Source organism: Echiichthys vipera, assembly GCF_963691815.1.
Source record: "Echiichthys vipera genome assembly, chromosome: 9".
Lineage (NCBI taxonomy): Eukaryota > Metazoa > Chordata > Actinopteri > Perciformes > Trachinidae > Echiichthys > Echiichthys vipera.
Genome location: NC_139834.1, coordinates 16,687,431 through 16,712,494, shown reverse-complemented (window position 1 = coordinate 16,712,494; position 25,064 = coordinate 16,687,431). Strand labels below are relative to the sequence as shown.

Here is a 25,064-nt window from a genome sequence, read left to right as displayed (position 1 = left end):
TGCCAGATTGTCTTCTACTCCCCAAAACCACGCCACTAGGTTCTCCGTCACTGATCTCCATGCAGTTTTAATGCAGAACTGACAAGGGAATTATCACCCCCACACCACCACTGTCGTCCTGCTACATCATACAAGATATTAGCTCTTGCTGACATGGCGTGTCCTGACACACCAATAACCACCAGCATCGCTACCACCCCACAGCCGACAATTTGTACTAATTTGTGCTTCAGGCAAGATATTAGGGCAGTGAATTGGGTATAAATTGTTAATATGCACAGATGTATTAACACAGCATTACCACTCAGCCATTAACCTGTGGTGGCGCGCGTGTGTGTGTGTGTGTGCGTGCGTGTGTGTGTCATGTGTGTGCGTGCATGCATGAGAGCCTAATGTTTTGAGCCCTGTGTTAATTGTTAACTGCTGACTGGAGGTGACTTTTCACAAGCCCTTGGGGGATGTCCAGGTCTCCTTACTCATCTGTATTTCTGTCTCCCTCCTTCCCCTCCCACTCTCTCTCTGAATTTAGAAACCCATCCAGCAAACAGCAGTATTTGCATCTTCTATCCCCTCCTACAGTTTCTAATGTGCATAGTTGTTGGGGAGCTCAGAGCCCACACGACGCCAGCCTCCTTTTATTCCTCCAACTGAAGCTGACGTCTCTCTCTTCCTTTTTCTACCTCTCAGTCTCTGTATTCTCTTTCTCTGTGTCATTCTGGCAAACCAGTCCAGACACCGAAACACAATGATTGAGTTCAGTCCAAACACACCCTCCCCTCCTCCGATATCTCTTTGTCAGTCAGCAAACAGAGAGGAGAGATCTATAGCGCCGCAGCCATGTTGATGATGATTCCATTCTGTCTGAATTCTCTGCCTGTCAAAGAAATAAGGATGGACACTCGTAAACGTCAAGCTCTGCGTATTTCACTTTAACAGGTGGATGTGTGTTTGTGTGTGTGTGTGTGAGAGAGAGAGAGAGAGAGAGAGAGAGAGAGAGAGAGTGAGAGAGAGAGAGAGAGAGAGAGAGAGAGAGAGAGAGAGAGAGAGAGAGAGAGAGAGAGAGAGAGAGAGAGAGAGAGAGAGAGAGAGAGAGAGAGAGAGAGAGAGAGAGTTATAGTCGTTGTTTATGTCACTCTGTTGTAGAAGTGTCCTTTTACAGATCTGGATGGATAGCTTGCTATCCCCCTGTTTACTGTCTGTGAAAGACTGGACAGTCGCATATGTTACACCACACAGCAGTCAACACAATGCCGCTTTTATCTGGAAATCTTGTTAGTCTAATGTTAGTTATTGTCACACCTTCTTTGGAATTTTAGGCATATTTTATACTGTAGTTAAAAAATAGATGTAAATAGATTAAATGTCTTGTGTGGGCACACAGGATGAAGGATGGTGAATATACTGGTGAGGATTTAAAAAAAGTTAAAGACGAGAGTAAAAGTCACATTTTGTGGTACTCCACCAACATGCAGGCACATTTAATTGGACATATGATTGTTGGCCTACGAATGAATAATGATAAATAACGAATAATGAAATGCGCTGCCTCAGTCTCTGGAGAGATCAAATTCTTATTGTTTGCAGCTTTCTTGTATCCATAGTCTGATCACTATAGGGCATTTCAGAATGTTTGTAAACAACAGGCGTCAAGACACTTCCGGGTGGCAGAACGCGAGCAGCTTCCACTGACCTGAAATTGACCAGCTGCTACTTTGAACCGTGTTACATAGATAAAAAACGAAAATGTGTTGTGTTTGGGGTTGAGCTGCCTGATATAGAGAAAAGGTGTAGGGTTTAATCGATTTCCTTAAGAAAAAAATGTATTTATTCAGCGGGACCTGTGGAGGAGGAGGTTAAAGCGAGTGGACGTCGTCAAAAATACGAGTGCTACAGAGAAGACCGTAAGACTGCCTGGTGGAGAAATAGCTTCTTCTAACGGGCAGACTGGGAACCAAACCTCCATCATCGTATTTGTGGAAACATTTTCCCACAGAGAACAGATGTGTGTCTCCAGTCGGACAGTTGCTGGCTAAATTCTATCAAACTTTCTGTTAAACCAAACAACAAATATAAATGATGGTGTAATATTTTGAGTTAATTTAATGGTGCCAAACTAAAGTCTAACTTAAAACCTTTGTAACCACTTATCGTTTTAACGGCCTAATTTATCTGTGTTTACACGAGTTACACGAGTCAAAAGGACGCTAACACCGGTGAATTATCCGTGTGCTCCTCTCGGCCACCCCGATCTCCTAGCAGTGGTCGTCCACATTAACATAAGTGCTGATGACACCACCTGAGCCGAGTGTCGCCCAAACGTTCTTACTGCTTTCTCTCATCAATGTCACTTTCGTTTACTAATCTGACATGTAAATGCCATGTACAAATGTGAAATTTACGTGTGTAAATACATTCTACTTCCACTTCAGTGCAGATCACCCAGTAATTCAAGCCATTTACTCTGGTTAAATGACACAGAAGGGCTTGTTTACTAGTGGTGCCATCCAAGAACTCTTCAGCTTTTGCCACCCGGAAGAACGAATATTGTTGTTGTGACGTCATGGTGAATTGTCATATAAGTGCAAAGTAAACTCATCTCGATTGTAGCTTGCTGAAGTTAAATTAATTTACTTGCTGATGTGGTGTACAATTCCACTCTGGTGAACTTTGAATTGTAAATTTGCACCATTGACCAACTGCAGTTCTTTGCCATAGTTCTAACCTTTGAGGTAACAGAGCAAAGTGTAAAAGTCCAATTCAGAGAAAGCTGCCATTTTGAAGCTCTGCACCAGACAATTTTATATTACCCTGCACTGTCACATGAAAAGGCAACACAAACAGAATGAAAAGCCTTCACTGTAGTGCTGAGCGTATGATCAAAAATTTGCATCAGGGAATTTTTCAATATTCCAGGGGTTTCACGGTATATCACATATTATTTTATTTTTTTGATGTCTTTATTATAGATTTAAAGTGACTTATTCTACTTTCAGAATGACATATATACAGCGTTAGAATTTCTTAAATGTACAATTACTACTGCTTAGAATAACCTGTATGACAATTTGATAAGTACACTGGAGAACAAAATTGCGAGCAGCTTCCACTGACCTGAAATAGACCAGCTGCTACTTTAAACCGTGTTACATAGTTAGATTTTGAAGCTGTGAACAAGACTATTTTATATTACCTTGCACTGTCACATGAAAAAGCAACACAAACAGAATGAAAAGCCTTCACTGTAGTGCTGAGCGGTATGATCAAAAATGTGCATCAGGGAATTTTTAAATATTCCAGGGGTTTCACGGCAGATGACATATTATTTCATTTGTTTGAATGCTTAATTATAGATTTAAAGTCACTTATTCTACTTTCAGAATGACCTATATACAGCGTTAGGATTTCGTAAATGTACAACAAGAACAAAATTAGATAACAAATTATAAATACTTGATTTCTTCTGAAATTCTCTTATTTTTTTATTGTTCAAAATTTGAAGCTGTACTAGCCTCTTTTTTTAAATAACCAAAGTTTGTTGTACAATTGAATCTGCACCTTAAGAATCAATTAAGAGTAGTATTGCCCCTGCCAATTTCTGTCCCTAGTGTTAACCCAGTCTTGCAACGAATGAGCACCTTTGGCATTAATAAAACAAATATAAACTTTTTATGTTGATACACAGGCATAATTGTATTAGCCCCCTTCTTAACACCTAATTTCGTACCTGAGAGGAGCAACAAACAACCGGATGCTCATCCTTAATTATGTTGGATTATATTTACTCAATGGATTTCTTTATGCCTCGTCCATATTCCAAACACCTTCATTGGCCATTGACATTTAACATTGACAGGTGATCTGATGAGCTGTGTGATGTGCATTAAGCTCATCTCTTCATAAGGCCTCTCTCCATTGTGTCAGCACTTTCCCTCTAAATGCATTCATCAGGACAGATCATTACATCCTTCCACTCTCCCCTCTTGCCGCTCCCTGTCTCTCATGGCATCCCTCACTACCAAATGAAAGGGAAACCCTGGTGTGTATGTGAGGCTGGCTCGCAGCAGAGCCAGAGGTGGAAAGATGAGAAGAGAGAGGGAGTGCGAGATGAAGGCAAAGAGAAGGAATGAGAAAAGAAAGAGGGAGAACCTGCTCTGACTGTAAATGGTGTGAAGAGAACAGGATAATTTGTGTTGGAGGGATGGTTATTCTCTGTTAGGGTTCTCTGTGGGAAGTAAACTGAAGAACACTCACTAGTTGGGCTATAAGTACGCAGCAAGATAAAACTTAAGCTTTAAGTGTGTCTGCTGCAACTTTCAAAATCACACTGAAACAGTGAGTCTAGAGAATCACTTACTGAGCATTTTTTATAATTCAGTTGGGCATCTGTGTTCTGCGTAGTTCATGTTCAGGTATTTATTGAAAAATCTGTATTTGTTAGGACCTATTTTGTGACATTGGTTACAATAAGGAGATGTTTTATTGACTTTATTAGAGAGTCATTGTCAGTTACAGCAGTAAAAAATGTTGCCATAACTTTCTCCACATTCATTAATGTTAATATTGGCATCAGTGGGTAATTACTGTCCAAAAGCATGTGCCTTGCATTACACCCACACAGACGTCTTCCAAAGGTACAGCCAGCCCAGACAGGCTTTTCTCAAAGCAGAAATTTTGGCTTATCATAGTAAGAAAAGCACAGGTGTTACTAATAACACTAACGATGATTCGGTATACCAGGAACCTCAGATCAAAGCCGCTCAATGGAATACAGCCATCATTTATTTCATTATTTATACTTGTGCTTTTTCTACTATGACAAGTTCAAATTTCCGCTGTGAAAAGGGCCTATTGTGCTACATACAATCATTTCAATGACACAGATTCTTGTTGCGAATTTTCCCACAATGTTTACTTTGAGTTTGACTTGATTGAGCTAATACACACAACACTTGAAACCCCTTAAAGCCCGCAGTCGACCCAAATAGGTCATAAAAAAATAAAACAACTCCCGGTGTGTACGTCAGCTCACTGGGACACTTAATGGAACAGACCCATCGTTAGCAAAATTAGTCCCAGCTGCTTTTCTGCTATGTTTGCCTTGAAAAGATCAATTAGGGACTCACACTTTTATCATTATCATCAGTATGTGGATTTGATTGACATCACATAAATCCCAGTGTAATTACATGTCTAATTGGCCAGGGTAATTGAAAACATGTGCGTAGGTGTGCAGGACCTTTAAAGGCCCTACATGCCCGTTTTACACCCACACCTTTTTTCACTTACCTGTGCCTGATTAGATTTCTCCTCAGGACTGTGTGGGCATATACGCACAATATAGTGCTTGGCTATCTCCCAGATTGTTCTGTTGCACTTTAAAGCTGGGCATAAATTTGATTAGAATTTTAGTTGTAGTTTAATTCCAACTCATACTGTACAAGTAAGTTGTGTGTGAAATAAAGCCAAAGCTCGTAACAAAAATGTGCTCATACTGTACGGTCTGATCATCAAGCCACGACCTGAGTGCTCACACTGTACGTGTAAAATATAAATGAAAATGGCCCGTCACCCCCTGTTTGTAGCAAGTTTGTTTGTATGTAACGTCATACAAGCAGTTCAGATGTGTTGACTACTGTGAACTGAACCGTAATGATCACACAGAATGCTTATTTCACTTCCGGACGCTCTCCTATATCTTTCCCATATCGCTACACACAGGTTACTTTGTGTATACTGTCACTACACATAGTCCTCAAGTTAACAGAGAGTGAGAGCGCATACACCATTGTATCACTTATGCTCTCTCCTACAAGATCTATAATTATGATTTGATAAACTTTCAGGCGCCCGGTTTTCTGACAACAGCCGATCACAACTTCTGACATGCTAGAATCTGAGAGTCTGACGGCCGGTCGGGAGCAGTTGGTAAGGCCATGATTGGTTCTCGTTCCCCCCTGTATACTGCACGGCAATCGGTGTTGGGCAAAGCTCAAACTCGGTCAACTCAAAATTTAATTGTGTACAGTGTCTGCCCAGTTTAAGATAAGACAAATTTGTAATTCCAGCACAGCTGAACCCAACCTGAGCAGAGGTCAATCAGCAGACTAACTGAAAACACCTAAAAGAGGCAGGACATTGAAATAGCGTTGCTTTTTGCATATTCCTTTGACTCTCACAGCCTTACAACATTGGAGGATGGAAATATTTTGTATTTTGTTAAAGGAAATCAAACCAAAGCTGTTGCAGCAAATATCCTGTATTGGCTTGAGGCAGCTTGTATAATTTACTTCAGACCCACAAGGGGACATATTAAAGAACTCAGTGGTAGAGTTTCATTTCGCGAAAAAAAAATACAAAAGAACTTATTTATTTGATACTCATTTCACAGTTTCTTCCTTTTTCATAACAGCATTTGTATTATTTTTTTTCAAGGTACAATCGGCAAACATTGCTTTAGGGGATCTAGGAAAACTGCTGTCTTCACCGCATACATATTAATCAGTGTGTATGCAAGCAACTGTATGCAAAAACACCAAACTTGCATGTTGTTTTAATTCTTTAATTACTGTTATTTAAATTGCACAACAGCAATTACTTGATTAAAATATCGAAGAGGCAACTTTTTTCTTAATTATCAAGGAGGATTTCCATGATTAATTAGGTTACCTTGCACTTCATATGTCCATGTAATTACATTTTTATACAGTTTGCACAAAACCCAACTTGGGCCCAAATGATGCTGAGTCAAGTAGAAATTCATCCTGCTTTGGTAATTCAGGACAGTATATAACAACAGAGAGAGAAACACCACTAATCAACATGCGGAAATGAAGGTAAAAGAGTCAATAAAGGTTTATAACAATGCAACACAAAACAACTGAGCTAAATAAAATGTGGAAATAATTATAATTATAACAATAATAACTTTATCTTGGATGGTCAGAAGGGGCCAACTTGGAGATCTAAGGCTGCAAACTGTCTCATATGGGGTCAACATCTCCACTATATAGCTTGGAGACCCAGACGTGCTTTAAAAGTGATCAGTAAAATTTTAAAATCAAATCTGAATCAAACATGGAGCCAGTGGAGAGAGGCCAGGACTAGATTGATGTGATCCGATCTATTAAAACCAGTGAACTAGTTGGAGGCAAGAGAGGAATTTGTGGTTGATGCCAAAGAGTAGGGAGTTACAGTCAAGTCTTGATAATATGAAAGAATGGATTACTTTTTCCAGGTCAGAATGTGAAATCATTGGTTTGATTGCGTAGATCGTTTTTTTTTTAAGGAAGCAGGGATTGACGAACTTGTTTCGTGTGTGGTTGAAAGGTTATGCCTGAATCAAATAGTACTCCTAAATTACTGGCAGACCGGGGACATAGACTCTCAATGAGACTGATGGTGTTTGGGGGATTGAAAATAAATTTTTTGATTTTGAGTCATTTAGTTGAAAGAACTTTTGCGCCGTCCAACAGATTTAAACAGTTTGCCTTACAACATTCAAGTTCATTCTTTTTTTCAAAATTTCTGAAAATTAATAAAAAATGAAAAACTAGAATAGCAGGGTGGAAAGTTGGAGAGTCCCTTTAGAATAGCCATTATAAACATCCTCAGGTATCACCTTCCAGATAACACACCAAGTTGATAAGCCTCCACTTGACATCCATTGTGGTGGCTTTGATTTGACTTAAGAATAAAGTCAGCTGTTCCGAGCTCCGGGATAAAGTTGTGGATAGGCTTTAACTATCCCTCTGAGTACAGTTCAGAGTATTGTCCAGAAGTGGAAGGCGTATGGCACCACCCAGACCTTGCCTAGATTGGGACGCCCCTCCAAACTGGATGACAGAGCCAGGAAAAGATTAATTAGGGAAGCTACCAAGAGGCCCATGGTGACCTTGAAGGAGTTACAAGTCTTAATGGCAGAGGTTGGACGATCTGTGCATGTGACAGCAATTTCACAAGTTCTACATGTATGGCAGGGTGGCAAGAAAGAAGCCTCTTCTGAAAAAAGGACACACTGAGTCTTGTAAAAAAACATATTGAAGATTCTGATGCCATCAAAATTGAACTTTTTGGGCTGAACTTGTAGCGCTATGCACACCACCCAAAACACACCATCCCTACAGTGAAGCATGGGGGTGGCAGCATTATGCTGTGGGCTTGTTTCTCTTCAGCAGGGACTGGGCAGTTGGACAGGATTGAAGGGAAAATGGATGCTGCCAAGTCCACCCAAATTCCTTAGGAAAACCTGCGGCCCTTTGTTAGACACTTGAAAATGGGCAGGTGGTTTACTTTCCAGCATGACCGCCAGAAAAACAACACAGTGGCTAAAGGACAGGAAGGTGAATGTCCTGGAGTGGCCTAGTCAGGGCCCTGACTTAAATCCTACAGAACATCTGTGGATGGACTTTAAGAGTGCAGTCCATCACCGCTCACCACAGAATTTGACTAAACTCGAACAGTTCTGCAAGAAAGAATAGGGACATATTTCCAAATCTAGGTGCACAAAGCTGGTGGAGACATATCCAAACAGACTCATGGCTGTAATTAAAGCAAAAGGTGCCCCCCCAAAGTATTAAATCTGGGGATTCATCACTTTTCCAACGCTGCAATTCTAGTTTTTAATTTTTTATTAATTTTCAGAAATTTTGAATAAAAGAATTTCACTTGAATGTTGTATGGCAAAATGTGTAAATCACGCTGAAATGTTTTGTTTTTTTAATGTATGACCGTTACAGGCTGTACAACAAAAAAAGTGACTATTTCAAAAGTTTATCATGACTTTCTATAGACACTGTATGTCTGCGTGTCATCAGTGCAGCATTCAAAAGAGACATTATGGCATTGGATGATTTGGGACGCAAGCAGACGCATGTTTAACCTAAATAATAAGTAAAAATCAATTGAGGATCTGAAGAGCAGATCATGACTGCTTTGAGAGAAGCACATGTAAATATTCATAATCTTCCTTTGAGATACACCGTGCAGTTTACAGCAGCCCAAAAGATCCCTTGAATAATTGGCATCTACAGTATCTTGACCCCTGTGTATAGCAACAACCGAACAGGTCATCGCAAATCCATTTCTGATAAACTGTCTATCTCAAGCACAGAAAGTCTTGCATTTATTCTCTCAGTGTGTACTGTATGTTCTTTCTAAAGCAAAATTAAGTACAAAGACACTTACACACTCATACACTCACACAAAAGCCACACAGAAAAAATTAAAAATCCAGAAAGCCAGGACATCTCTCTCGTAGATGAAAAATAGAAGAATTTCTATTAATCTGCACCAAAATAAGCATAAAACGCTCAGTGAGGGATTGAGTGATTTGTGCTTTAATGCAGCCCACAGAGTATTTACAGTGGTGTTCTGCTAGGATTAGTTGTGTGAGAGGATTAGTGAAGCTGCATTACTGCAGTTTTATTTAACTCACAACAGCAAAAGACTAAAAATAAAAGCCTCTTAACCACATTTAGGCAACATGAGAGGCCAGGCCGGACAGTTAGACAAACATGTTTGTGTTGTCTTTAAAGACCCTTGTTGGAAATGAGAACACACACACACTTTCTCACACACTCAACTTTCTATGCTTAATCTTTAATCTAGTAATCTGATGAAAGTTGCCCCATGCAGCATATGCTACAGAAGGAAACACTGTGTCATATCAGTTAAGGCGATGATGTTGGTGAGAGTGCAGCATATGCAGATACTGGCAGGATCAACAGAGTGGGAAACTCACTGAGAGAGGAGAGGATTAATCCAAAAAGACTGGCAGTGAGAGGGAGACGGTGAAAGAGCGAGAGAGATGTGCAGAGGCAGCACATTACCTCTTTCTCTGCCTCTCTCTCTCTCTTCCCTTGCATCAGCATTGATCACAGTACATCAGTAAAGTAAAGAGCAACCCATCCATCAGTGCATGGCTCTGGAGCTGCTGTAAAGAATACTTAAGCTGCTCTCCACAGTGTACACACACAGGAGAACAATCATATGTATACTGCATTCTATATCAACATTAGCATTAAACCAACCACAATAGAGGCACTGCTAATCCATTAAAATACTATTTGAGACCACACTCTCACACTCTGGGATTGTTTACAATGCTTTACCAACTAGCACAGTTTTCCCCAGTATAGTTTTTATTTAAGCAATCACAACTGCGGCCAATTTTACATCGAGCTGTGCAATGAGCCCAGTTTTGGTCCAAATTTGGTATCTTTATTGTACTGCACATGCTCAAACACCAGCCTGTTCTATTTTAGAGATTTCTCCTGCATTTGTCGCTATTTGCGAACAATGATGGTCCATTATCTTTGCATGAAATAATGAAAACACTTCTGAAGGTCAGCTTTTAATGGATTGTCTTGAAAAATAAAAAGCATGAACTTATATGGCTACATTTTTCCTGCCAACACACTGGATATATCAGGCTCCTATAGGATAAGTATGTTCCATTCATTATTCACATAGCTTCAAGTGTGCCAGTTCTACTGGGAAAACTCTTGAAAGAGGCTATTCTTCCTTAGATCCAGCCAGCAAAAGGCAGGAAAAACACAGGAGCCACCAACATGTAACAAAAGAAGCTATAGGTAACGAACATTGTTGCTAGGTTATGATGCACAGTGTAATGTCAGTAATCTGTACAAATTATTCTTGGGTACAAATATACACATGGCAGAGAAAACTATGGCCTTGGATGGATTCCTGCCTCTCTTTAAAGCCCGTCTTAAATATCTTAAATTGATCAAAAGGTACCATCCAACCATTTGTTTCCTCGCCACACATCTGGTCATTTGCAGAATCTCCTGAGACTTTAAATCAGAAACTGCGTACATGGGGAATGAAAGAGGAGGGAAACGGGGTCAAATGGCCTCAAAGGAGGCCGAGCAAAAGGCTTTGATGTGCTTGTGCAAATTATATAATAACATGCAGGGAGTCAGGTTTTTCAATGGTAATTTATAAATATTCAGATGAGAAACAATAACTCACTCAATTATTTTCTATTTTACTTTCAGTTTACTTCGATAATAACGATCACTATCAGGCTGTCTGATGTTTCAAATATGAAACAAAAGACCTCTCACTATTTTCTATGAAACAAGTATTGTCAAAGAGACACAGACAAGGCAAGTGACCACTGAGGTGGCCTAGTGTAGAGAATGTGTGTTTTATCATCATATAGTATAAGTATCATATTGTGCTGTGTTTTTTTATTGGAATTATCATTAATAAATAAAGTAGCCTATAAAGCATATATGTAATACATTGCATCGTGTCCATTGTATCACAGCCATGCCACTGTATACTGTATGTACACTACACAGCCATACGATGTCCACCAATAACACCAAGGTAAACAATATTTCGATAGCTTTAAGTTATAGTGTTAGCTAGAATTTGTCTATCATTCTGTAACGTGCCTAATGTAAGTTTAGCAGCAACCTCTCCCCAACAGAATATGTTGAGCTTGCTAGCTAATGACTGTGAAGCTAGCTACCTAATGTAAGATAATGGTACTGGTTCTACAATCCAGTTTCCAAAAAAACATGGGACAATGTAAAATGTAAATAAAAACAGAATAGGATTTCAGCTAATCAACAGTTTGGGGTCTCCTTTGTCATATTCTACGTTTAATAATGTGCCAAACATTTTCAATGTTAATGTCGGGACTACATAGGCCAGTTTAGGATATTTGTACTAGAAAGCCATTGTTGTTGGTAATAAGTTGTTCCAAAACCTTTTTATATTGTTTAGCATTAAGGGTGCATTGACAAATGTACAGGTTACCCATGCCATGGGCACTAATGCACCCCCATACCATCACAGATGCTGGCTTTTGAACTGTGCACTGATAACAAGCCAGATGGTTGCTATCCTCTTTAGGCTGGTGAATGAAATCATTTCAAATTTTGACTGATCAGACCACAGGACAGTTTTCCACTTCACCTCAGTTCATCTTAAATGAGCTCGGTCTCAGAGAAGGCAGCAGTTTTTCTGGATCTGATCCTTCTCAAGATTTTAGTTTGTTCCTTTTCATTAGTTGTTTTCTGCTGTGGTGGTTAGAGTAATTTGTAATATTTGTAATTTGCAATTTACACCCTGCAGATTGGAAGATACTTGTCATCCTTGGTAGATTAAGGATAACTCTATAGTTTTCTGTCGGAAGGGTGCGATGGACTATTAACCTTCAACTCCCAAAGTAAGCTCCAATGGTCATCCTTGACTCTAATAAAAAGGGAATGGTGTGTATTTTTTAGAGCATCTTTCCTTGCTTGCCACAAGCTAACTTGAAAGAGTAATTCCTATCTGTGACTTCCATGTACAATAAAGCCAAAATAGCAGACACAGACTTTAAAATTCAAATGCATGTGTATGTAAGACTATTCCTATGAATACAAAAGGCGAGCATTGTACAAACACATAAGAACAAAACTGCTCCACCACCCACCAGGCAAATACCTCTGGAGGACAAATTGAAAATTGAATCATAAACTATAAAGAGCCAAGGTTGAGTTCAGCTGTGGAAGAAAAGAGAGTCGAGATGGAGGTGGAGAGGAGAAAAGAAAGAGCGGCTGCATTAAATAAAAGTTCAGTCTTTCTCTCCTGCCCCTGCAGAAATTCACGCTGTGCAACCTGATTGAAATTTCCTGGTTTAATAGCTGTGAAATAAAGTAAAAGTTGGGAAGAGGAGGAAAGACAGAATATGAAACAGAGGGCAAAAGAGAGGAATACAGTTTTAGAAGAACCAAAGACCAAAAGATACATGGATTTAATTGAACATGAATTACTTTATGACTTGTAAAAACTGTAATCAAGGCTAATTGGTCATTACTGTTTTAAATGGATCTCCCTGTAATTCTCTTGCCAAAATGTTAATCCACAGTACTGTTGTAACCGTCCTAGTTCCACATAGTGGCTTAACCAAAGGCAGAGAGTCAATAAAGGCTTAAGCTTTACTTAAGAAACCATACAGATGTACCAGCCTGGGTCTATGTGGGGTTTGCTGGTGAACTAACAGGTAACGATTAGCACTAATGAATGCAATGAGAGGGCCCCAATGAGGTAATCTCACTGTGTAGCCAGAGGAAGCTCTCCATTTACACCAATTAGTGCGGACATATAATCAGACACATGCTGCAAATGCTGTTATTGTTAACTCTTGAGGGTTCAACAGTTTGTGCTTAGACTATTGGGAGCATCTTCCTCAGGATCTTTCTCAGATGGTCTGTTGTTGTGTTTGTCAGTCTGTTTTCATGGCAAGTTTCTGTCTGAGATTCTTTCTGTGTTGTTTCTTCAAATGGTAGCTTCACCGAAATAACTGTGTCTCAGGACATTCTTACAAGGACGTCTTTGGGTTAACGTGGATCAATGGATTACTGTGAAGTTGGGTGTGGATATTTATAATCCCAACAGGATAAATTGTGATTTCGAAAAAATGATTCTCTGCCTGAACCCAATTGTGCCTAACCCGACCCACCGGGTTCAGGCCATGCTGTAATTTCTCAAAATTCCCCCTTAACTGCTACCGTGGTTTGGGCTCGGGTTGGACTTGGACAGAAGCTATGTAGTTCTTGTAGCGCTGGGCCTGTTTTTTTTGGCCTGAACATTGCTCTGGCTTTGAGTGATCTCCACTAAATATTGAATGGATCTTTATGAAGTTTGGTTCTGATATTCATTTTCCACTCAAGGCCTTTCCCCCCTAAAAGTGTGATGAACAAAAAATACGAAAATGAAAAATGCTCACCTGCAAATTTTCATACGGGTGATGTGCTTGTTCTGCCAGACCGGCTCCAGCGTTACTCAGTCTAGGGCTTTTATGTGAAACGTAAAAATGTAAGGAGTGGATCTAGTATGCGTTGCTTTTGTCAAGGTTGAAAGCAATATAGTTTGCTGCCTCGAATCAAACTATGGTATTTTGGGTTGATGTTTTATATTGTCATCTCTTTTTAATGGGGTGCGATAGCTCAGAAAAGTTGTTTAAAAAAAATAACTTTTGCTTTATTTCTGAATTATATTCATGTTCTACATGAAAATACTCATGCCCCTGGTGTTTTAAAGTACTTTGGATGAATTGTAATAACTTGCAATACCTGGTAATCACCTGACCTTTCTTCATCATCAGCTCAAAATTTTAATTGGTTCATGACCATATACCTCCCCAATAGCATCAGCTGTTTACTTTGTGTTTCTGCTAATTAGTAATGTTAGCATGCTAACATGGCAAACTATCATCGTAAGGATACCTGCTAAACTGCAGGTGTGGTTGATCTTTATCTTTTATGAAATCAATGATATTATATTCTATGGGATAATGGATTCTCATTTCTTAATTTCTATGACATAATATTATAACATTATAGTACATTCTTAGATTATTTTACTTTGAGGAATTGGAGATCTCAATCAGCAATTTACAACAATCTTCTCATGAATGTATCATCGAGAATCCCTTCTTAAAATGGTGAAACACACATTTGAATGGCAAATGCAGAAGACACATATACATAGTTGTATATATTCACAGCACATGGCTAGTCCTTAGTAACCCAATCACAACCCCGCAGTCGGCTTTTGTTTATCTGTCGACCTGGTTCTTCAGACATAGGCCATGAATCATACTGACTCCAGAGTGCATCTCACTGTTTGGCATCACCTTTCTAGTTTCATAGATATTCATTTTTGTACTTTGTGGAAAAAACAGGTATAAACACAAGCTCCCCTGGTAGAAAAGCCATTTTGGCTGCTTTTTGATCCACTTGTTCAATATTTTAGCAAACAGGCAATCTGCTTGACATACATTGGAGTATATATTTCTTATTTTCCCTGAATGTGATGGAAACGTGTCTAACTAGAAATAAACACAGAAGATTATCTTTTGATGGATTAAAAAAGGCCAGAGTGCTTGTGGCCAGTTATCAAATACCCTCCTGGAACCTTAATAACTGAATACATCATGGTTAAAACAACACATGCATTACCAAGGACACACTGATTGGCCAAGGTGAGTTTATGCAAATTAAGTTCCTTGGAATTTGTCAACACCAATTGAAGTGGAGCGAGGGGGAAAAGAAGAGAAAGAGAGAGAGCCAGGGGCTATATAATACCCATAATGATGAACAAATGGGCAGATAATAATTATCATGTATCTTCGTTGCTGTAAGGCAGTGGAACGCAGATCATGATGTCTTCAGTGGAAACCAGTGTGAGAAAATGAAATCTAATTGTAATTTAATGTTGACCAAAGTTTTTTTTTCTGAGCAAAACAGTAACTCTTAAACACGCCATGACCTAAGTGGATTACAAAAGATGTTGAAACTACCTTCAATCTCCATCAAGTCAAGTCAATTCTATTTTTATAGCACAATAATCACAAATTTGCCTTAAGGGGCTTTACAATCTGTACAACATACAACACCCTCCGTCCTTAGACCCTCAGTACGGAAAAGAAAAAGTAACCATCGCTGTATCTGTTACTGTTGTATCATTGGAAAATCTTGTGAAGATTTACCATTAACTTTTGTGTAGAGTAAATGTCCCCTGATTGATATATTTCACATATGTAACCTTATTAAATTATTAACACCAATGCACCTAAGTAGCATTTTACTGTTGTAGCTGGTCGATGTTGAACTAGTTTTAGCTACTTTAAGTACAGTTAGGTAGTTTAGTCCAGTGTTTCACAACCTGAGAGTTGGACCCCTCCAAAGGGTATACAAATCTGTGTTTTGGTCGTTTGGCTAAGCTTTGCTTGTTTTTTGGCATTGAACAGTTATTGAGATGAAGCCATTTGAGAGATTGTGAGGGGAAATGTCTCTCTCTCCGGTTGAACTGCTAAGAGCTCTTTGACATCTGATACATAACAAGGGGCCCAAACAACACAGGCCAAAAGGTTGGGAACCACTGTTTTAATCTTTAACATTTCAATGTATTTTATAAATGTATCATCATAGGTTTTGAATTTAGAATTGTGATCTGCAAGTAACCAGTAACTTTAACTGTAAAATAAATGTACTTAGTCACAGTATTTGAGTAAACGTACTGCAAGTATACTTTGAATATTTTTAAACTGACAATTTTGTTGTTTTTTCTTATGTCTTTGTTCTTATGTTAGGTATGTAGTTAGGTTTGAAAATGTAACATTAAATCTGTTAATGTCTTAGTTTGGTGACACACTTTTTAAAGAGCACAGTAAGGATTGAGATGAACAAATCTTGCCCTGGGGTACCCTGAGGACTAGCCAAGGGTGCCGTGGCACACGCTTTGGGATAAGCTTCAAAACATTTTGAATACACAGTCAAAGGTTCATTTCTTCACGTTCTTATCATCTATCCCTGTGTTACCTATGCTACTCTTGGTAAATCAATAACTATTTAATAAATTCTCCTTGGCTCCTGTCACCTGATCATGCAACAGGTGAGGCGAGGGAGGTGTGGATGGAGGCGAACAGTCCTTTACAACGGTATATCAGGTTGTATCCCTTGACAAATGTGGTTCCCAAGAGACTAGGTGCTGTCACAGTCACATTCACTTTTGAGTGATCAAGTCAAATCCCTCTCTATATTAAATCCCACTCACATGCTGCAACTGCCATTTTACTGTGAGCTGTAAATCTTAGCTCCTATCATGATCTTCATATTGTAGGGAGGTTTATTACACTCAGTGAAGGCAATTTCTGTTCTATTTGTTTATACAAACTGCTTTATTGTGTGAATAGCAATAGCATATTTTAGATTGTCACAAGGCAACAAATTCTCTGCCTAGGTAAAGTCATTTTTAAATATTGTTTTAAGAAGCAGTGTTCACTGCCTTATGAAGAGCTTCTCAGAGTTTATTACACACATTTGAGAGTGCGTGTGTAACCAACGTGCACATCGTCTGAGCATTTTTACACGTAACATGGAGATGTGTGTTATGTCACACAGCCATGAACAGGAAAAAAGCAGAAGTGCCAAATAGCAGTACCGTTTAAATGAATGCTGTAAAAAAGGGAAACCTTTCTTCCTCAGAACATCACAGTTGCGGTGCCACTTTACCAGACAAGAATATTGATACATCAGTGCAATTTCAATTGTTGTTTTCTTTATTGTGAAATTATATCCAGAAAGAAAAGTGGTTACGATCTAACTATCGGCCTGTCTGTCAATTTTCTCTACAGTGCTCATCAATACTGTATTGCTGGGGATCCAAGGAAGTGCAGTGCCAAGTGCAAGCCCTTGAAATCTACATATTTGTTTGTAGTGTAGCAGAGTGTGAAGTTGTTTGGCTGAGCGGTTATCAAGAAAACTGCAAGCAACAATGCTTTCAAGTAATCAACCCTCTCAAAACAGGCACATTTTTAATGGGCACTGAGTCGGTTAATAAAAAGGTAAGCATTAGTGAACTCCTGTCTCCTGAATGAAAGTCGGACATACCTCTAATTCACCACCCCAAACTCGACACTCTTACTTTTTGTCTTGCATTAACACTTATCATTAACTTGACATAAATCGTTAGGTGCATTATGAGCATAACTCCTCAGGATACTGAGGTGGTTTCAGAGCATATGAGCAGAGCGCGAACAAACAGGGAGCACAAGTGGAAGGAGATTCAACAGAGTACAGAGCAAATTTCCTAAAACGTTGGTGCGTAACCATATCTCCCGCAACAATTTCGATCCGGTTCCACTCACACCATGAGGTCTGGCCGGATGATGGCAGACATTATGCCAGTGAATGGGCGAGGAGCTCTGTGCACTGGTGACATGGAAGGAGGGTGGGCACTGTTCATCTGATACAATGCCTTTTTTCTTTTTTTGGAGTAAGGAGTGAGCAATTTGAGTGGAATAAGGTAAAATCTGAGTTGAGCGTAGAGCGATATTGAGCGGAGTGACCTGGAACAGCTTTGAGTGAGGGAGCGGAGAGAACAAACCGCTCCAGGAGCGAGGAGCAGTAATTCTCACCACTCCACTCCACTCACATGCTCCGGTTGGTTTATCCATGAAGTATTGCAAGAGACTGAATGACAATAATTTATCTTGATTATCCGTCTCAATCTTAACAATTAGGTGATTTCAATAATTTGGCCCCTCTTTCTCTTCCTCACATATATAGCAACACACTCTTTCTGTCTCTTGACCAGCAAATTCAAAGTGTTAGGGAATACCGGGATGCTTGTCACCATGAAAAAATTCACATTTGTAATTTTCTGCTTGAATTTTTCACAAGCCATATGGAGCGGTGTTGTACACCGAGCATGGAGTGCAGCTTTACTGTGGAGCAGCCTTTAAGGAGGGCAGACAGCCTGTCTCCGCACATCACATTAGAGAGCCTCTTTGAGTGTGCATGCATGTCAGCGTGTGTGCATGTGTTTGTGTGTGTCTCTCCGTTTACATTTACAGCAGGCTTGTGTGCGTGCCTGACTTAATGCACATGTCCCTCTGAGCTTGTGTGAGAGTGGTTTAGGAGATGCACCTTAGCATAGCCAATACATATGTGTCCTTACATCTCTATTTCCCCCTCTTGGCAGACAGAAAGCCTTTCAGAGTAAGTTAAATTTTCAGCAGCCTCTAATCAGTGGCGATGTAGAGAGATTGCAGCCTATAGACTGAGAATCAATGACTCGACAGCGGGTGGTGAAGTGATCAGCGTAATCGCCGTTATGCTTTACTTCAAAATCCAAGCCAAGCTCTTTCTGCAAGACTATTGGCAAAGCCACTGAGACGTTTAACCAAGGCCTTGACTTTATCTACAAATGAGATCTCTTCATTGCAGGAGATCTGTAGTCCACTAAGAGTGTTAGAGCTCTCTGGTCTGTCTGGGTATAAAGCCTGTAATTTTCACACAGTGCTGTAGTGATGTGTAGGATAAAGCATGTGAATAAGAGAAAAGAACAGGAGGGTGAATGGTTTAACAGATGGACAGGCACTGATGGCAAATCAGAGGCATCTTTTTCTGTTCTGGCCTGAGAGATAAAAATCTGGAGAATAAAAGGTGAGCAGAAGCTAGGCAGGCACGCACACACATTCACACACAGGCATACACGCATACATGCTGAGACTTTTGCCACTTCTTAGCCCCCTTGACTTTCCTCCTGAGGTCACTGCAGCTGTCTTATCAGCAAATGCCTCTTAAGCTGGTGGCAAGAAAATACATACACAGATATGGGATGGGTGATATGGCCAAAAAGTAAAATCCGGTTGTCTTTTCAGTTGCCGGCGATTCATGAATTAAATGGGGTTTTTTTTCCCTAGCAAAATTGGAGAACACTAAAACTTGATTGAAGCATCATAGTTGTTTTTTGGGGACTTAAATTACATAGCTGCTGAAAATGCGATAACATGAGATCAGATGAGATCACACAAGAATCGTGAGTTCACATTTCAAACAAAAATCCATCTTGTCATGCTCCAAGTGTGTTCAGACAGAAAATGAGCTGGCCAATCAGCATCCTGTGTGGAGGTACTGGCAGTTGAGGGGGGAGTGGTGATGTGTCAACGACACAAGAGCTGGCCATGTGTTCAAAACAACAATGGTGGCTCCTAAAGAGCATAGATCCCGCAGTAGCATCAGTGTTACCAGAACTGGATAGTTGTTCTTCATTAAAAGAAGAGAACGGCACTCAAGGCTTGCTCTCTTCTCCTGATGCTTCTGCCAGAGTTTGATGGACAGATGGCTCATCTAATCACCTGCAAGGTTTGTTTTTAAAAAGTGCTTGCCCTTTCCCAATCACTTTCCACTTTGGTTCTGTGTCCACCATCTGATGAGTCAAGATAATGAAATATAGTTGAGCAAGCAAATAAAAGACCTGAACCTCCTGCAAAAAAAATACTAGTCATCATAGAGCTACTGTCAGTTAGATAAGCATGGAAATGTATTTTAATAATGGTGGCATGCCCCCCCAATATATTTTCTACAACAGCCACTTGAAAGAAATGCATATTTTTTCTCTCCCTCCCTGCTTTTACTACCTTCTTCTACCAACTTATCTGCTCTTGTGGCAGCTTGACTTGGCTACATCTACAATAGGTAACTCATTCATGACATTTTGTTGTCTTTTGACAATACCCACGGTCAGTCAGTAACAGAGTCCTGTGACTCCTGTGACCTGTTTACAAAGAATTTCTTCCCACTTGAACACGCCTCCTGGCCACAGCTAAATGTAATTGTTGCGGCGATCAGCACTTTGCAGCTGCTTGGTGTGTTTTGGGCGTGCCAACTTGTCAAACGAGCATGGCAAACAGTTCAAGGTCTGTTCTATTCTATTTCTATTTCTATGGTTGTGACTCACTCATCATCTTCATCACTTTTTGTAAACTAACAGGTTTTTTTTTTGCATGTTGTAATAATTGGATTTTCAAGATGTAGACATTTTACATATTTTGCAAAGAATAATATTAGATTTTATCAAATTAATTCAATGTATGCCCTAACACACATACTCACAATCTTCGATATAACCTTGGCTAGAAATAGAGTATAGTTTTATGAAGGAAAGCAGAGGAGTAATCAGCGACCATCATAGGCTGCCATTTTCATGAGAGCTGAATTGAATGACTTGAGTCACTCCTTCAGCATTGGAATATTACAATCAAATGTTTCTTAAATGCCAGCAGATATAAACGTGTGACTCTGTGTAAAAGCTAGAGTGTGTGTGTGTGTGTGTGTGTGTGTGTGTGTGTGTGTGTGTGTGTGTGTGTGTGTGTGTGTGTGTGTGTGTGTGTGTGTGTGTGTGTGTGTGTGTGTGTGAGAGAGTCAACCTTGAAGTGACCTAAGGGATTGTATTTAGTAATTATCTGATTACTCGTCTGTTTTTCCCCACTCAGACAACCTGCAACTGGATAACGCTGTAACTCCCTGATTACAACTTACTCTACAATCAATCACCCATTTACAGGAGCACACAGACGGTACACATGCCCAATATCTCACACACACACACACACAAACAAACACATGTCAGACAGCAAAATATCGACGGTCGTGATGAGCAGCTGGGAAGCCTGTGAAATCCGTGGGATGCTGACCATCACGACAGAGAAAGGCATGAATTATTAGATCACAGGGCTAACTTTTTCTGCTACATATGGCGTACAAAATTTGGGCTTCACGTTACATCACATGTTTACGCCTATCCAAGAAATCCACCTTATGGGAAAGGAGGAATATTATGCTTCAGTTTCACATAGACGGGACATGAAATTGCAGCCTTTGCCTGGCCGCAAATGTGACGCATTTTCTATATAAAAAACCCTAGTGTTTCCGCTGCTTTGTGCAGACCTCAGCACTTCCCTGAAAGCCCAGTGATGCACAACAGAAGAGAGCATCTCCATCCTCTCTCTATGCCTTTTCACCATGCTTCCATTTATGAAAATGTTTGCCCTTGCCTTGTCAAAAATCTCTCTGTGAACGAAGGAGATAATGCCTGGCAGCCAAAGAACAGCAGAGTCAATCTTACACACAAACAAAAAAAAACACACACACACACACACACACACACACACACACACACACACACACAAAGCCATGGTTATAGGTACTTGGATTCCAGCAAGGACACACCAATAGTGTACACACATAAACTCACACAAAAACCTTGTAGTCTCTGAGAAGTGATAACATTATGAGAAAATTTCATTTTCCACACAGAAGGCCAAAGAACCTGCTCCCGATCTTTATAAGATGCTTCATTCTTTTTAAAGAATTTGAAAAGAGACTCACACTCATCAATCATTTTTCCTTTCAGTCATCCACTAATGGAACATCTGTACAAGGCAGATGTTTGAGAGACACACAATGAACTGTCTGCAGTCTAAATATCTTTGGCATCAATGATGTTAGTAAGAACGACAAAGACAAGCAGTTCAGATGAAGGGCAGCTGGTGCACGCCACTTTATCACAACATGAAAGCCAAAGGCAGGGCATAACATTTTCAAGCCATAGTGCCTTTCATACATAGTCAAACCAAAAATAAGATCTATTATCATCACTTCTTGGTTGTATCCTTGGGTGATTTTGTCATTGTCCATTACCTATTTTTGACAAATCTGTTTCGTAGCATGTCAGTCACATGCATGGGCCTGTCTTCTTTTCGCTCTGGAGGAGCAGGGTTGAAATAAAATTTGCTGGCTTATTAAGCATTAAAATAGAAGTCAAAAATATTTGAAATGTCTTTAATATAATGTAATCACACCTCCACTGGCTCCCTGTGTCACAATAGATTCAACTCAAACTCCTTTTCTTCATTTACGGCTGCAATACTTTTTTTTTTTTTTTTACTTTGACCTCAATGCCAAAACATATGTCTGTCTGTATCATTCATGTCTCATCAATGCATGTTACTAATTCAACTTCATATTTACCACCATAATTGTTATTGTCATTGTCATGTTCTGTCACCCTGGCTGTGCCTGTTTCTTGCTGTTCTGCTGTATTAACTGCCATAACTTGTAAGTCATATTCACTTTACTTTAGCTATCTCTATAGTCAGTTACTTTTGTGGTTGCTTGCATCTTTGGAAGTGTGTCTCTGTCTATCTGTCATTGTGTCTGTCTTTGTCTCTCTCTGTCCATCTGTCTGTCTTTTTTCTCTTTCTCTCTCCTTTTTTTCCTCCCCAACCGGTCAAGACAGATGGCCGTCCTCCATAGAGCTGGGTCTGTCCGATGTTCCTGCCTGTTATAGGGAAGGTTTTCGTTGCCACCGTACTCTACGGTGGAATTGTTGGGTCTATGTAAATCATAAATAAGTCATACACTGGGGTCTTTACCTACTCTGTAAAGTGTCCTGAGATAACTTTTGTATGATTTGACACTGTAAATAAAATAAAATTGAATTGATATGAATTAACACCTTTATTAGTGTGGCAAAAAACTGAAAATTATAGTATTATTATTAAGTATCGTAAAAGTAGACTTTATGGCTGACCAGTTGAATAGGATTGCATTCGACTGTATACAGGTCTACCCTAATAAATAAGACATAAAGTGGAAGTTCCATGAGGATTGCATTTATTCTAGAATAATATATATAATTTTTTTTTGTCTTTGAAAGATTTATAGAAAATGCATGGCAACTAGGACACTGTATCCAACATAATAAGACTTTTTGTTAACTTGAACGTTTTGAAATATCTTCTTTTTGAATTCGTGGGTCTGTTTGTTATGATTGGTCATGTGGCCATCCCCGTTGATGTTGGTGTCCAGTGTCTTGTGAGCCCATATTGGTTGAGCACCATATGGGGCAGAACCACAATTAACAAATCTATCAATATTCTAAGTTTGTTTTATTGAATAGCATTGAATATAGCTAGGTGTACATAATAAACTGGCAATTTACTATACAGATCGGGGAACATCGCATATTATAATAGAATTGGTTACAAAACTGCAGCCAATATAATGAGCATTGATTTTCACCTCAGTGACACATTTTAAATAAATTCTAAATATTAAAATCTTCACAAAGATACACAGAGGAGCTATTATTGGTTTACAGGTAGCAGGTACATTGTGCTCTCTGTTAAAGCTTTGTTACCCCAAAGTAGGTACTTTTCCATGTCACACACAGGTGATCATTGTAGAGCAGAGAGGTGGAGATACCCAACCTTCACATGAGAAATGATCTGGAAAGCTGTAAGAGGCCTCTGGGCTCAATCATGCTAGTGACTCAGCCACTTGGCTCACATGGGAGGGGTATCACGCAGCCAAGGATTTCTAATCCATAAGGCTCTCTTTGTGCTGTAACCTACAGGCATTTTGGAAAGACGCCCCACTCTGATGGGGACTGCAAAGACGTGAAATCCCATGAACTGAGAAGACCCTTCTTTTTGGATTACTTGTATTCCCCCTTCTTCATATTAAATCACTTTTTGTGTGTTCTTCCTGGCAACCAGCCTCTGTGGTCTTGTATTTCATTGTGAATCCGACCTCCGCATTCCCTCGGGTGGCACACGGCCTATTCACTCCAACTTTACAACACATGAAAAAGAAATTGGCTGCAGATGTTGTCTGCACTAGTAATCCACGATAGATCCAATACCGTAAATGCTCTACACAGAAGATTACGAAGTGACAGAAATGTACTGCACACACACACACATACATCTACATACCTGTGTGGCTCCTGTGGGCCTGTGTGAGGGAGGCCAGACAGAGGGACAGCAGTAGACTCCACACACCTACTCCGCAAATGCAATGACCTCGTTCCCGCATTCTGTCAGAAAGAATCAAAAACACATGCTCCGTCAGAGAATACACAGAAACAAAGAAATATACTGTACAGTGTATGGCTTTTTTTTCTGATGTTGGTGGTATGTAAATGCACTAATATTACCCATAACAGCCTTTTCAGCCATGCCAGCGAGATAAATCCTCATGACTTTGGTGATCCATTGACCTTTCTAGCACTACAGGCAGGTCAGCTTCCACTTGTCTAGTGAAATATATTAACATCTACTTCATGGATTGGGACTAAACTTTGAAAAGACATTTATTGTTCCCAGACTATGAATTCTAATAACCTAAGTGAACCCCTGACTTGTCTTCTAGCACAGCAATGAGCTTGACATTTTTGGCTTTCAGTGAAAGATCTTAACAACTGTTGGATGGATTCATTCATGTTTCCTTCAGATTGAATTGTAATAATTTTGAAGACCCCCTCACTTTTTATATAGCGCCATCATCTGGACAAAAAGTGCATTTTTCACTTCTTTGGTTTATGACTAAATACCTGCAAAACTCATAACATCCCCATCAGCCTCAACATTGTAAAGACTATGTGTGCATTTTCATTGTCTGTAGACTAACTATAGATAAGTGTAATACATATAGACATAACAGACACACACACACACATTCAAAATAATATTTATACAGAGATTTATTGTTTACTGCAAATACATACATACAACAGAAGGGGAGATGGTGTCTCAGTGAGAGAGGGACAGATGACTAGGGAGAAACAAAGGGATGAAAGGATAAAGGACAGAAGTTAGGAGACTCTCATTACTTGCAGGTTTTAATTCTCAATCTTGGCAGCCAACAGGAAAACAATTTCAAAATGAGCCAAGTTCTGTCAATGCAGTCTACAAT

General features: G+C 39.6%; 1 protein-coding gene across 1 annotated transcript in view; it reads right to left on the bottom strand.

The window, feature by feature from the left end:
• The window catches only part of LOC310952040 (chemokine-like protein TAFA-2), a gene marked incomplete at both ends in the record, with an annotated part of 42,680 nt that extends 18,495 nt beyond the window's left edge, over positions 1-24,185 (bottom strand). The window contains one exon of the mRNA XM_083920527.1: positions 24,086-24,185. Within this exon, the coding sequence (XP_083776653.1) occupies positions 24,086-24,185 (100 nt within the window). The remainder of the gene's footprint in view (positions 1-24,085) is intronic.
• Positions 24,186-25,064: the final 879 nt, after the last annotated feature.